General features: G+C 33.3%; 2 protein-coding genes across 2 annotated transcripts; one reads left to right on the top strand and one right to left on the bottom strand.

Annotated features, from left to right (window-relative positions):
- On the bottom strand, positions 1–1672 carry LOC111810409 (cytochrome P450 71B26-like). Its single transcript, XM_023697119.1, has 3 exons — positions 1625–1672; positions 743–1567; positions 1–640 (listed from the first exon to the last, which is right to left on the bottom strand). Exons 1-3 carry the CDS (start codon positions 1670–1672, stop codon positions 35–37), a joined length of 1479 nt encoding a protein of 492 aa, XP_023552887.1. The 3' UTR covers positions 1–34.
- Positions 1673–6514: 4842 nt separating this feature from the next.
- LOC111804341 (WAT1-related protein At2g39510-like) lies at positions 6515–9151 on the top strand. Its single transcript, XM_023689106.1, has 7 exons — positions 6515–6943; positions 7187–7249; positions 7368–7484; positions 7565–7805; positions 8339–8500; positions 8573–8724; positions 8800–9151. The coding sequence occupies exons 1-7, from the start codon at positions 6750–6752 to the stop codon at positions 8972–8974; spliced, it is 1104 nt and encodes a 367-aa protein (XP_023544874.1). The 5' UTR covers positions 6515–6749; the 3' UTR covers positions 8975–9151.
- The last annotated feature ends 5018 nt before the right edge of the window (positions 9152–14169 follow it).

The following is a 14169-nucleotide window of genomic DNA, read 5'->3' as shown; positions in this document are numbered from 1 at the left end:
ATTGGATAAACGTAAGCTCCAAACTTAAAATTAGCTAAAAGTAAGGGACTGGAATAAGCATAAGGGGTGATTTCTTGGCAGCCCCAAGACCAGCCGCCTCCTCCCTATCAACATCTTCTTCTTTCATTCCATCCGGAAGTTTCCAATCAAAACACAGCAATAGGTTAGCCAGTGCCAACTCCACCATAACTGTTGCCATATTTATCCCAGCGCAAATTCTTCGGCCGCTTCCGAAAGGTATTAACTCGAAGTTCTGTTCTTTATAATCGATATTACTTCCTATAAACCTCTCCGGAAAGAACTCTTCTGGGTCAGTCCAAGATTGCGGGTCTCGTCCAATGGCCCATACGTTAATGTGAAGATGAGCCTTAGGGTCGATATCGTAACCGTTGAGCTTAAAAGGGGAGATGGTTTCTCTTGGAAGTAGAAGTGGGACGGGTGGATGCAATCTCAATGACTCTTTCACTACCATTTTTAGATACTCGAGCTTTTCCAAGTCGATCTCTTTCACTGAATCTTCTTTTATGCAACTTCTAATCTCGTGTTGGAGCTTCTTCATCACTCTTGGGTTCTTAACTAGCTCTGTCATAGTCCAAACAATGGTGGTTGCCCCGGTTTCTACTCCGGCTAGAAAAATATCCTAGAAGCGCACACAACCGAAAATAAAACATGGTTATATCAAAGGAATCATAAGAAATTATGGGCTTAACAGTTTGCTATTTTTCAAAAGAGTATAGGTTACCATGATGAGTGCTTTAACGCAATCTTGGGTGACTTTTAGTGCATCAGATTCAGAGCTTTCCCTCTCCATTCTCAACAAAACATCAACAATGTTTTCTTCATTCTTAGAACTCTCCTTGAAGTTGATGCGATTGTCGACTACATTTTGAAAAAAGGCATCCATCTCACCAAAGCTTTTCTCCAGCCTCCCATGAACACCATTTAACCGATCAATAATCCAACCGAAAGAAGGAATGAAATCAGTCATGGAGAAGCTTCCAATTGCTGCAACTGCTCTCCTCATAACATGTTGAAGATTTTCATTATCTAATTTCCCCCCGCTGAAGATGCTGCCAAAAGCAATTCTTGTTGTTACATTTGCAGTGAGAGAATACGATTTCTTACTCAAATCGATTGGAGCTGAAGAAGAAGAGGATTGAGAGATGGAGTTTACAAGCCGACCCACTTCCTCTTCTCTAATTTCCTGAAAAGATTGAACCCGCCGAGCAGTGAAGATCTGAAGCATACAAATCTTCCGAAGTTCCCTCCAACGTTCACCGTAGGGGGAGAGATTTAGGTCCAAGAAGTTGTAGGAAAATCTTCCACTACCCGTTAAGAGAGGGCGGCTGCAAGAAGCAAGGTCATGAAATTTAAACAACTCTCTTGCAGCAGCGGCAGAGGAGATCACGATGGTTGGGACAGAGCCCAATTGGAGGAGCATGACGGGGCCATATTTTTTTGAAAGCTGAGAGAGAGAGCGATGAGGGAGGGAGCCAATGAGGTGCAAATGGCCCAACAAAGGAAGCTTTGGAGGGGTGGGAGGAAGAAGGTTGTTGTTGGGGTTTGCCTGTTATCTTATGATTTTAAGAAGCAATAGAGAAGAACAGAGGAAAAACAGAGGAACCCAGATGAAAAAATCATTAGTAGGCATCATTGCATCAACTCTAAGCATTTCCAAGCTCTATTTTGGGAGATAAAGAGAGAGATAGGGCAGAATGTGGAAGAATACCAAGAGGGCAAGGTTTATAAAGTGTTCCATGGGATGATCCATAAAATTTCAAATCAAATTTTAAATTTTGTGTATTTACAAAAGTGTTCATCAACATTCATATATTTTTGACACATCCATTGGTATTAATGATGCGAGTATCTTCCCTACAAACGGACACAAATGGCTTTTTCAAATGGGTTATAAAGTTTTTAATTGCTGTTCATCTTTAAAAGAATGGTTGGTATATTTGGGTATATTTTACCTAATTTCTATTATCGAAACAATTGTAATTAAGGTCAGTCATCATATGGCTATAAATTTGATCGTTCTAGTCTTATTACAATCTCAAGTGAACATAGAAAGAGATCAAATAAAAAAAAAATTATTTTTAACATTTAAAGCACTTATTTGAGAAACTAAAAAAAAGTTGTCAATCTATGAAAATGACTCAAAAATAGCACAAGTAAAACCATTTCTAAGTGCTTTTTAAGAAATAGGTTTGGCTCTATTTCAACAGATTTAAACATTCATCACAAAACTAGGAAAAATCCAAACTATGGAANTTTTTTTTTTTTTTTTTTGGTTTGTTTGTTCAGATTTAGATTTTAAGGTCTCCTCTGCATTTAGTGTTAGGGCAATCTCTAGTGATTATAGTATGTGACATAAACGAGAAAAATGCTTTTTTGAATTACCTAATGGTGCTGGATTAAGAAACGAAAAAAGTCGCTAATGGTACCCCTCTAGTGGCCCAAAAATGGCATGTGAGCCAAACTACTTTAGAGTTTTTTCTAATGAAGATATGTGTCAATTTCATCCCGCTTAAATATTTCTCACAAAATTGTCAAAAAAATATTCACCATAGCTTAGATTTTTAACCTAATGCTTCAAATTCTCTAAATAGGGTTTTTGGATTTGAGTTAGAGTTATAAGGTCACCTACACCTGACTATAGATTATTTTAGTCCTAATTTTAGTTTTAGAACAATCTCAAGAGACTAAATTGAGAAAGAAATTTTTATGAACATTCCAAACTACATTTATTCGAAGAAAAAAAAAAAAAAGTCATCAATGGTACCCCTATGACAATCGACCCAGAAGCAGCTCGGAGGTGAAACCAATTATAGATATTTTTCTATTTAACATACATGTCAACTTCATTAAATATGCCTCTTAAAGACGAATATCATATTTTAATCACAAATTCATGTATGTACATCGTCTAATCCATTGGAGCTTTCTAGAGAGGTTGGGTTATATTTGTATTATTGAAATAGAGGTATATAGTTTGTAATAGTACAAGTGGGGTAGATTGTGAGATCCCACATCTGTTGGAAAGGAAAACAAAACATTTCTCATAATTGTGGGAAAACTTCTCTCTAACAAATGCATTTTAAAAACAGTGAAGCTAATGACGATACTAACGAGCCAAAACAGACAATATTTGTTAGTGGTAGGCTTGAGATGTTAGGGATTCGTGAAATCCTTCTAGGGCATTTGAAACATTAGATAAAAAAAACTAAGTGACTACCAATGTTTTTCAACAATTTTACGAAGAATGTTCAAATTGATTAAATTGGCACTCATGTTTACAATAGAAAAATATCTCAAAATGGGATTGCTCTCGGGCTATTTTCCATAAGGGTACCATTGATAACATTTTTCATTCATAAAACGAGCGCAGTTAAGATGTTAAGAAAAACTTCTTTCTCATTTTGATCTTTTAGTATGTTCACTAGAGATCGAATCTACCATAGACAAATGCCTGGAAAGGATGTCTTTGATGAGAATTCAATCAAATCACATTATGGTGCTTCATCTTGGGAAAGAGGAGAAACATTGATGAATTTTAACGACTTGTAATTGTTCTAGTATATATTGTCTAGAAAGGTATAAAAATGTCGAAGTCTAAAATTTATGGAAATAGCGATCGAAATTAAGAAACGTCATGAAAATCATAGAAAGTAAAATGGTTTGAATTATTGTGGTGAGTAACTATGTAGAAGTAAAAAATAAACATAATTTCTAAATGTCATTAAAATCCCATCGCCATTACAAATTCAAATGAAATAACAAAACAAACCAATAAACAATCATTTCTAAACCGAGCTAATTAATCCTCAATTTCTACGAGTAAAGTATTCTCCGGTATCTCGGTCTCTTGAAATATGTTTGAAAAAAATGAGTACATGATCCAAAATACCGTCAAAATGAGCATAGCTCAACATAACCCATATCTGTTGTATTAAAAATTTACGATCCAAAACACCATTCTCTCCCCTCACTTTAAACACTAATTCCATTAAAAATCAAAATCCATGACAACGAATTGGTTGACCATCTAATGTATTGAATATCTGTTGTCATATTAGACGGATTTTCATCGACATTTTTATGGTTAACGTAAAAAAAAAAACTTGACAAAGGTAATGTGGAACTTTGGAGCATGGATGAGCTGAACAATTTCTAGTTAAAAATGAGGTACTTTTATAATTTCTTTCTCAACTATTCAACTCGAAAAGACCACTTTCATTGTATCATCTCAAATAATGAAGCTACATAGGTTGATTATAACAAGAGTATTAAGTCGATCGATATTACATGGTAAAGTAATAGAAATGACCAAAATATTTACGTTCTAAATTAACTTTCAAACTGCTCTNAGAGACCTGTCCAATATACTTCGCTTACAAGAGAAAAAGAATAAAAAGAAAAAACTTAGAAAAGAAAAGGAATAAGTGAATGAAGATCATACATGGATATCCATTCAAACGCTGTGAGTAGACAAACAACTCTGCAGCTAATGTCTCCCAAACCCCACAAACTCACTCTCTTCCAGACATATCTTATGATAATCTGTGGTATCCAAACATGCAAAAATTGTATAGTAATAGCTACAAGTTTTGTGATATCCATTATTCAACAAGCACATTGTTTTAATATTCATAATCCTACCATTAAGTGTCGTATTAGAATTGGTTTTGGTTCTAAAAGTGCTCAGTTTTTCATTTGTGGCCTTGTCATTTGTGAGGTGGATAGCATTTAACAACAAAGAGTAGATATCTATTCTAATATTCACCCACACCTTATGCACTAAAATCTCCACCATCATCTCATAATTATCTTTTATGTCATCAATATTTTTAGTCTCATATTATCATAAATACATTTATTTATTACAACTATCATTGTATAGTAAGAAAAAAATTTATTTTTCAAAATTAATAATAAACTTATGTTAATTCCATTGAATTCATTTAAATTTTAAAATAACTCATAAACTAATCTCATTGTTCACTTGATAAAAAAAAAATTCATAAAACACAAAACCCATTTCTCAATATCATTTTTTTTTAATAGATCGAGGGAAAAGGGGAGATATTTTGTAGAAACAAATTCATGATTTAAAATATATATATATATATATACTCCCTATCTAAGGTTATATAGTGTGAGCGGTTGTTATTTCTCTCTTCCTTGCTTATATAACGTCTATTTCAAAAATCTATCTCTGCCCCATTTTCTAAAACCTTCTCTTAAAACTGAGGCCAGAGGTTCGAGCATACGTCGCTTGGCCGTAGGCGACGCAATAACGAATTGACTTAGCTCACTCGTCGTTGAAAGGTGAGTACCGCACAATCGGGAGTCTACTGCCATCAAAAGTGGGATTGTGACAAGTGGTATCTATATATGTATATTTGGAGTTTATGATTAGATTTGTTTGAATATAAAATGGAATTAAAAAATAATAATAATTCAGGTGAAAGAAAGGTATAATGGGAAATTTGTTAAGACTAAATAATCAAACGATTGTTTCCAACTTTTGAAAAGGTTTAAAATATTGCGTTTACGTGGAGAATCGACTCTGTCAAATAAAGTAAAGAGTTTCAAATATTTAATTATTGTGTCTATAATGCTTGGAAAAAGGTCAGTATTGTAATTGTCAAACTCATGTTTTCTTTATTATTAAAAATGGAAAAAAAAAAAAAAAAGTAAAAAAATTTGGGATTTAAAAGGCCACAAAGGGACACCAAAATGTGTAATCCACGCTATTAAGAACGAATCGGAGCAATTTCCCAATCCTAACGAAGTAGTTCTTCCGGAATTCAATGAACAAGAATGATTACTTAGGACTAGTTTGCGAATTTGTGGCACTGTAGTCGAATCATTACCAATGACGCGCTATGCACCTAAGTGCGAAAAGACGGTCTAAGTTTTGTTATGCCTAAACCTAATAAATAAATTTGCAATCTTTTAATTCTTCCTTAATTTACTCAAAATTTTGGATTTTTTCAATTATAATCACAATAATACCATGGTTTTTGTACCATAAACACTCCTAATCTATTTTCTAGAAATATGTGATTTTTCATGTATAAAAAAAAAATTAAATGAGAATAATCGTTCGATTCAAGAATTTGGAATTCGAAGGACATTTTTGTAAAATGCATAATATGAAACGAATATAACCATAACCCGAACTAAGAGAACAAAGAGACAAGAGGGCATATGGAGAATATGGTAAAAATTTCATAATAGTGTCCAACCACAATTACGGAACCGAATATCTTCGTGCATAAGGATACAAGATTGTCGAGTAAGTCTACACTTAGTAGCCTCAACTATATCCAAAAACCAATATATTTTAGCATGTTTTTTGGAAATTTAACATGATTAATTTAAAGTTGTTATGAAAATTTTTGAAGTCGTTGATTTAAATCGTGATATTAAAATATAATCGATGAGGTGTATGGTTTTGTTTTGTATTTGTGAAGGACAGCACTTCAAATTGGTGGCACTAATACTTAACTTTACACATGTGAAAACCATATTGTCTTGTAATTGTGTATGAATTTTTTTATGATCCATCAACCAATTTGCTTTCTCCTGTTTGTGTGTTTGAGCTTAGTGGAGACCCTAGAGTTTGCTTATTCCGCCATGGAAAACACTTCTATAAAAACCACATTTACTTGAGCTTTTCATATGAGTTCAACTACATAGAGCTGAAGAACACAAGAAGAGAAGGAGAAAAGGGTTTTGAAATGGAGGGTTTTGACAGGCTTTTTGGATTGGCTAAGCCTTATTTGGTGGTCGTTTTTGTGCAGTTTGGTTATGCTGGAATGACGATTCTTGCTAAGTCTGCCTTGGACAAAGGGATGAGCCCACATGTTTTCGTCGTTTATCGTCATGCCGTTGCTACTCTTGTCATTGCTCCTTTTGCCCTTATCTTTGACAGGTTCGAAAAGATATTTAGTCTTCAATTATAGTTTAACATAAATACTATATTTGACTATGCAACTTCTGTTACCACTATTTTATTATAGGCAAATATCTTGTATCTATTTATTAGATTTTTTTTCATTTACGGTTCTCTCCATTTATTTGATGATTGTACGGTTATGAATGATGATAATATTCAATAATTATTTTTCTCTCTGTTCCTCGTTATAGAAAGTTCATTTTTTAGTTTTGCGTGCAGGAAGGCGAGGACGAAGATGACTTTTTCGATACTATGGAAGATTGTGTTGTTGGGTTTATTGGAGTAAGAACTACTAACAAGAGATGAAATATTAGTTGACAATAAGAATGCTTTTTAAGTTAATAAGTTACGATAAATTTAATCTTTTATTGACGTTGTTAAATGGGTTTGTGAATGGTAGGCCGGTGATCGATCAGAACTTATACTTTACGGGTATGAAGCTCACAACAGCAACGTTTACAGCAGCCATGTGCAATATTCTACCAGCTTTCTCTTTCCTCATGGCTTGGGCTTGCAGGTGATTCAAGTGTTGTGCATGAAATGTTTTAAGCAATTTTGGTTTGGTGACCCAACATTGTATGAATATTTGTATGGCAGGCTTGAGAAAGTGAATATTTTGAAAAGGGGAAGCCAAGCAAAGATCATAGGAACCATAGTGACAGTTGGAGGTGCCATGATTATGACCTTCATAAGAGGGCCAATGTTGAATCTGCCATGGACAAATGCCAACCAGCCCTCAGCTTCTTCAGGTGGTTCTGCTAATCACCAAAGCCCACTCAAGGGCTCACTCATGATAGCAACTGGCTGCATTTGTTGGTCAGCTTTCATCACTCTTCAGGTAAATATTCTACCCGCTCAACTCGATGATATGGAGCCTGCTACCTATTTATAGCTTGCGGGTGATAGATAGTAAAAATACATATGAAAATTGTCATATACAATAAATAACCATTTATAGTAAAAAGTGGATAGAGATATATAGGATAGATATTGTATATAGTATATAGTTATACCTGTTATAAACTGAAACCAAAGAGCGGATAGAGATATATAGGGTAGATATTTTTTATAGTAGATAGTTATACTTGTTATAAACTGAAACCATATATATACACCTTGGACAGTGTTTCGAAGATGTACTTTCATCATTATTTCTCTGTATTCTCTTGGTGCACATACCTTGTTAGGAATCACGGATCTCCACAATGGTATGATATTGTCCAATAATAATTCTCAACATATGTGAAGTAATCAATACAAAACTTTTAGCCAATTTTTCTCTTTGCATTTTTTTCTCTCCTGATCTTTGTGTTCATTTAAATTGAGTGTGTGTTGTTGTGTTATCCTAACACTTGATGTCAATGGCGTTAGGCGATTACATTGAAAGAATACCCGGTGGAGTTGTCGCTTACTGCATTGATATGCTTGGTGGGCACCATTGGAGGGTCAGGGGTGGCTTTGATCATGGAGAGCGGGAACCTTGGTGCTTGGGTTTTGCACTTAGACAGTCAGCTTCTGGCTGTTGTTTATTCTGTAAGTATTCATGTTTCAGCTGAATTTGGTCCCTTTTTCCCATTCCTAATAGCAGTAATGTTTGGTTGGTAGGGAGTAATATGTACAGGGGTAACTTACTATATTCAAGGAGTAGTGATGCAAACAAAAGGGCCTGTTTTTGTGACAGCATTCAGTCCTTTGAGCATGATTCTTGTTGCAATCATGAGCTCCTTCATCTTGGCTGAGATAATGTTCTTGGGCAGGTAAGAACAAAACATGTTTCAAACAGCCTTCATGTTCCAACCAGCTCAAGCTAAACCCTTTAAACTCTCTTGCAGGATTCTTGGAGCTGTGGCCATTATCAGTGGCTTGTACTTGGTTTTGTGGGGAAAAAGCAAAGATCAAACTTCAGTTGATTCAGAGTGTGATAAGATAACACCTTGTGAGCAACAAATGACTAGAAATGGTGAAGAATTTGTGGTGGTTAATGTTGTCAAAGAGGACACAAATTGATTAACTCTAAACAACATGGTTGGAGTATCCTTCATTTTCATTTCAACTTAAGTGTATTTGTGAGTTTTTGCATTCATGGAAGGCCATATAAAAAGTTATGGTTTTTGTTGGAACCAAACTTCTGCGAATCTACAAATTTTCCCATTAATCTATGTTGTTGAGACATAATTTCGATGATATTCTTAGAAAGAAATTGGTGTTTCTTGAACATTAAAAACATGGAAACTAAGACCAAAATCTTATAGAATTCAGCTCTTTTACGCCTCCTTAATTCAACTTGAGTATAAAACTAATATCATCTTTAAGGATTAGAAGAACCAAACTTAGTGGAAATTTGTTGACAAATTGTATTAGTGGTAGCTTTAGACTTTGGATCAAAATGTGCTATAAATAGACCTTATGTCATGGAATCAATTCCATTAAAAGTTTAGAATGGGTTATCATGATGGTTAAAATGAAGGAAAAAAAAAAAAAAAAAATCTTTTGTAAACTTGTAATTCGACCCCAAATATTTAATCAATACCATTTGAATACTCACCCAAATATTAATATTTAATCAATACCATTTCAATATTCTGGCCCCAAGTTTAAACACAATTGTTTGGAAATAAACTTAAAATAAAAAATCTATTTTTTTTTCATTTAAAAAATGTCTACCATAGCTTACATAGCTTTTTACAACTCTAACTAATATCCAAATAAATAAATAAATAAATAATAATAATAAATAAAGAAATAAAGAAATAAAAATAATTATAAAAAAATAGTTATAAATAAATAAATAAAAAGAACTAGAAACAATTTTTCCCCACTCCTCTAGTTGCTTCCCACTATTATCTCTCTTCAATCTAACCCATCTTTACGCCACAGAGTAATAGTTACTGCAAAAAGAAATAGAAAAACAACAATAGTCTAATTTACTTGAGGTAAAGATGAGAATGACCTTTACCAAGTTGAGATTCACAGGAGATTTACGTGAAGATAGATTTTAGATCTTCATTAAATTATTACAATGGTTTAGGTTTGAGTTAGAAACTAAATGTCAATAATTTATAAGAGTAAATCACGTCAGATTATAATATTAGATTAAATTTATATCAGTACCAAATGAATAGATTAAAAATAGAATGACCAACAAAATTTGTGAACAAGAAATACTGAGATAAGGAAAAAGTTGGAAACAGGGATCCACTAGAAATTTGGAACAGATTAGAACAAAATTAAAAGGCAAAGTAAACACGTATAAGAAAAAAGATTCAGGAATTAAAAACCACACACTAAATGTATAAATGTAGAGAGAAAAGTAAATACAGAGAGTAGTAAATGACACAATAACTTGAAATAACTCTATTATTTTTTTTTAACCATGGAAAATAAGATTTTTAATAAAATTATAATTACAGATATATAACATTTCAAGATTTTTAGTGGTGGACCCATGTAAATTAGATAAATAATTTTATAGAGTTCAAACTTGAAACTGACTTGGATTTCAAAGAACAGAATCGAACTTTATTAAGGATATATTCGTGACAACAACTTGAGCTAACCAGGTAAGTGACCTTACTATTGGCATAGTTATATTTGATGTTGACACGTGCCTGTGGTTCTGCACGTGTCATATATACTGATATGTGTGAATTATCTGTGAATCGGTATGCTTATATTATATTTATGTTATGTTATAATATGTGAATTGTATGATAATAATTGTGGTACGATGTGTTCAAGGATATGTTTGAGATAGGATACGAGAAGGATGCACAAAACAAAATGTAACGATATGAGTAAGATACGTTCATGAAACGTTAAGGTTAGGTTACATACCGGTGAGCTGTTGATAGGAGAGATTGATGAAAGAATATAGTTAGGATATGGGTAGAAAGGGATAGGTTTGTGATAGATTGATAGAACGATAGCGTTAGGATACGCTCCTGTGATGATATGACTAAGGTACGTTCACGTAACGATATGACTGTGATAGGTATAAGAACGTTAAGACTATGATAAGTTAGGAAACGATATGATCACGAAGTGTTTACGATATGACATGTTTATGATATGATATATTGTGATGTGATGTGTTATGTTTAGATTGTTTTGTGTGACTATTGAAGTAATTGTTGTATGAATTGCATGTTATGAAATGACATATTAAAAGCATGGAGCGTTATGCTATGTTTTCTAAATTGTATGTATACAACATGTTATGAATGACATGATATCACGATAAATGAAATGAATTGTAACCCCGTTAGGATTATGTATGATACGTAGATTGAAAAAATGAGAAATTACATGTTAAGCATGAAAGATGATAGCAGGGTATATTCATTAATGATAAAAGTAGAAATATTGGGGACCTCATGCATTATGTGTGCTCGTGTATTTGGGGAGATACCCCTCTTCCATCACGAGGGTACGGATGCATACATCCAATGGCAGGATAACGATCGTTATGTTTTGCATAGCGCTGTTGTGACAGTTAGTAGTTCAAACGGGTGTTCGGCCTAAGGAGCTCCCAGAANAAGATACGTTCATGAAACGTTAAGGTTAGGTTACATACCGGTGAGCTGTTGATAGGAGAGATTGATGAAAGAATATAGTTAGGATATGGGTAGAAAGGGATAGGTTTGTGATAGATTGATAGAACGATAGCGTTAGGATACGCTCCTGTGATGATATGACTAAGGTACGTTCACGTAACGATATGACTGTGATAGGTATAAGAACGTTAAGACTATGATAAGTTAGGAAACGATATGATCACGAAGTGTTTACGATATGACATGTTTATGATATGATATATTGTGATGTGATGTGTTATGTTTAGATTGTTTTGTGTGACTATTGAAGTAATTGTTGTATGAATTGCATGTTATGAAATGACATATTAAAAGCATGGAGCGTTATGCTATGTTTTCTAAATTGTATGTATACAACATGTTATGAATGACATGATATCACGATAAATGAAATGAATTGTAACCCCGTTAGGATTATGTATGATACGTAGATTGAAAAAATGAGAAATTACATGTTAAGCATGAAAGATGATAGCAGGGTATATTCATTAATGATAAAAGTAGAAATATTGGGGACCTCATGCATTATGTGTGCTCGTGTATTTGGGGAGATACCCCTCTTCCATCACGAGGGTACGGATGCATACATCCAATGGCAGGATAACGATCGTTATGTTTTGCATAGCGCTGTTGTGACAGTTAGTAGTTCAAACGGGTGTTCGGCCTAAGGAGCTCCCAGAATATGCTCGCCTGACAAGGAAAGTGGCCCAGCGGTGTGCGAACTGACTGGTGAGCCCATACTCGCACGTATGGGCTGTGTGTAGAGCATATGGTACACGTTCAACTTACCCGTTAGGACAGCACCGTAGGAAAATAGATTGAAAAGATAGGTCCCGTCATTGCATTTGCATGTTCTTACATTTAACTCTAATAGTGGGGTCACTTAGTATTTTTTAAATACTCAAGCCATGTGCTACTACATTTTTCAGGTTAAGGCAAGGGATCCCTGTACGGCTGACGACGGCATCGCAACTCGAGACCATGACACATGCATAGGATAGTGGTATTTATTTTCTTAGACTTAGGCTAGAATAGGATGTTTTTAACTTAAATGCTTATTTATTTTATTTAGTCTTTTGTTGTGTCGTTTTAAAGATGTTTTTGAAACACGTAAGTCCAGAGCTGTGTTTTAAGATAAATGATATGTTTTATGAAATTTAAATGAAGTGTTCTGCATTCAATGTTTAGGAGTAGAAAATTTCGGGTCGTTACATATGTGACTTAAATACATACCTAACTCCCATACTAAAATGATTAGTTAATGATGGAAGATCCACCTATGTATGTTACCATATAATCTTAACTTCCGCATCAAAACTAGCTTCAATAACAAACAAATATTGAAATTACAATGAAAATAATGCAACAAATAAATACGTTATCTAATAATGATCCTTTGACTAACTATGAGTTCATTAAATGCAAATTAAAATGTATTTAGTATTCTATCTTGAAACTCAAATATTTTACACAACGTGTAGATAAAGACTCCAACATCTTCTAGAATTTCTTTTTCACGAGCCTACCCTATCTTAAATAAAGTAACTAAAATTTGTTGTAACTTCCTGGCTCTCGTGCTTACAATTGACCCTTCCAATATAAAAATTATTTGGTCTTGGTTCATATCATTTAATGTTATTTTTCACTTTGTTTATTTAGTAGAGATTGAACCTTTTTGAATAATTTTTTTTGTGAGCCACTTTTTAGTTTTTTTTTCTTCACGTTGAAAGTGTTTATTAGAGATTGTTGTAAACCTAAAATCTAAAAAATTTTAAATCACAACGCTTGAAAATAAACAATTTTATTGGGGAGGATGCAAAATTTTATGAATTTGAGGTATCGAAAAAAGAAGAAGTAACCATACAAACTACAATAGTGAATTTAGTGGCTAACCAACCTCCACCGCCTTATCTTATCTCGCTTTTTCGGTACAAGTCATGGCTTTACCACTCGGGCCCCAAGAAAGTTCCATCAACAACATAGTGTGGCTACTTTATATATGAAACGTCTATATCAATAAAACTACCTAAGATATTGAAAAAGACAAATTATTGCAGACAATGTGGTGGAAAATAGTTCAATCACCCTACACACAAATATTAGCCATTACACAATTTTTGTGGCGGAAGTTTGTTTATTTCATTTATAAACTTTCACAGGTTTTTAATAGGAATTTTATGTTATATAGGTTTTTGAATATTTTCAATTTTGTAACTTCCTTTTTAACTTATTTAAAATTTTCAAATGTTATTAAATATAAATTTGAATAATATAGGTAACCAAAACATTAAATTATGTTGGGTAGATTGATGTATTTTAAAAAATATCAAAATGATCACGAACTTATCAGATACATAATAAAAAAATTCAAAGATCTATTATACGTAAAATTGAAAGTTTAATGTAAAATTACCTCTAGAAAGGTTTAAATCAAATAAACAAATTGGCGTAAGCCGATAATTTAACATTATTCTAAAATCTATAAACACCAACCATTCTTTTAAGGATGCGAGGTCTCAAAATTATATGAATGTTGATGAACACTTTTGTAAATACACAAAATTTGTAAATTTATTTGAAAATTTATGGAACTTGCAATTGAACTCTTTA

This window comes from Cucurbita pepo, chromosome LG01 (assembly GCF_002806865.2).
Source record: "Cucurbita pepo subsp. pepo cultivar mu-cu-16 chromosome LG01, ASM280686v2, whole genome shotgun sequence".
NCBI lineage: Eukaryota > Viridiplantae > Streptophyta > Magnoliopsida > Cucurbitales > Cucurbitaceae > Cucurbita > Cucurbita pepo.
Note: the sequence above shows the minus strand (reverse complement) of the source record. Positions and strands in the feature narration are given on the sequence as shown.